The sequence below is a fragment of the Crocuta crocuta genome, unplaced genomic scaffold (assembly GCF_008692635.1).
Source record: "Crocuta crocuta isolate KB4526 unplaced genomic scaffold, BGI_CrCroc_1.0 scaffold3329, whole genome shotgun sequence".
Classification (NCBI taxonomy): domain Eukaryota; kingdom Metazoa; phylum Chordata; class Mammalia; order Carnivora; family Hyaenidae; genus Crocuta; species Crocuta crocuta.
Window position 1 is genome coordinate 11,479 of NW_027529801.1, and position 1,070 is coordinate 12,548.

The 1,070-nt window shown below is 44.2% G+C and overlaps 1 protein-coding gene across 1 annotated transcript in view; it reads left to right on the top strand.

Annotated features, from left to right (window-relative positions):
- The first annotated feature begins 198 nt into the window (after nucleotides 1–198).
- The window catches only part of LOC144230754 (olfactory receptor 2W1-like), a 7,572-nt gene continuing 6,700 nt past the window's right edge, over nucleotides 199–1,070 (top strand). The window contains exon 1 of the mRNA XM_077763085.1: nucleotides 199–861. Coding sequence (XP_077619211.1) covers nucleotides 199–861 — 663 coding nt within the window. The remainder of the gene's footprint in view (nucleotides 862–1,070) is intronic.

Genomic DNA, 1,070 nt, shown 5'->3' on the forward strand with positions numbered 1-1,070 from the left:
AAGAACTCTGGTTACGAATACACACAGAGAGTCTTTGAGCAGTGACACAGAAACTGCTAAAGAGGTGTTCTGAATGGGAGAGAGCACAAAACAAGTGAATTTGGGATACTCATGTAACTTCAGAGATTTTTATTTCTACCCACAGCTGATGCTATTTTTATTACCATGGTATTGCCTCCTACAGCTTCATGAGGAGTCATGAACACAAACAATGGAAGTTCCATGACAGACTTCATCCTGCTGGGGTTTTCTGATCGGCCCCAATTAGAACACATCATCTCTGGGATTGTCGTCATCTTCTATATTGTGACTCTGGTAGGAAACACAATGATCATTCTTGTATCTAACCTAGACAGCCAGCTCCACACTCCCATGTATTTCTTCCTATCCAATTTGTCTTTCCTGGACCTCTGTTATGCAACTAGCATTGTCCCACAGATGCTGGTAAATCTATGGGGTCCAACCAAGTCTATTACCTATGCAGGGTGTGTGCTCCAATTCTTCTTTGCCCTTGACTTGGGAGCCACAGAATGTCTTCTCTTGGCTGTGATGGCCTATGACCGCTACGCCGCTGTCTGTCAGCCTCTTCACTACACAGTAATAATGCACCCTCAGCTTTGCCAGAAGATGGTGCTCACCTCCTGGTTAGGTGGTCTTGGCAGCGCCTTAACTCTTTGTTCCTTGACTTTGAGGTTGCCAAGATGTGGGCACCGGAAGGTGGATAATTTTGTCTGTGAGATGCCAGCATTGCTCAAGATGGCTTGTGTCTACTCAAAAGTAATGGANATATCTTTTGGTAAAGCTGGCCCTCAGCTTGGGCAACAAATGTTCATGCCAGCCCAAGAAGTGCCCAGGAAAAGAGTATTAAAATTACACATACTTTAATATCCAAAATCTATAAGTAACTCGCCAAACTCCGCACCCGACAAACAAACAACCCAGTAAAGAAATGGGCAGAAGATATGGACAGACACTTCTCCAAAGAGGACATCCATATGGCCAACAGACACATGATACGATGCTCAGCATCCCTCCTCATCAGGGAATTACAAATCAAAACCACACTAAAA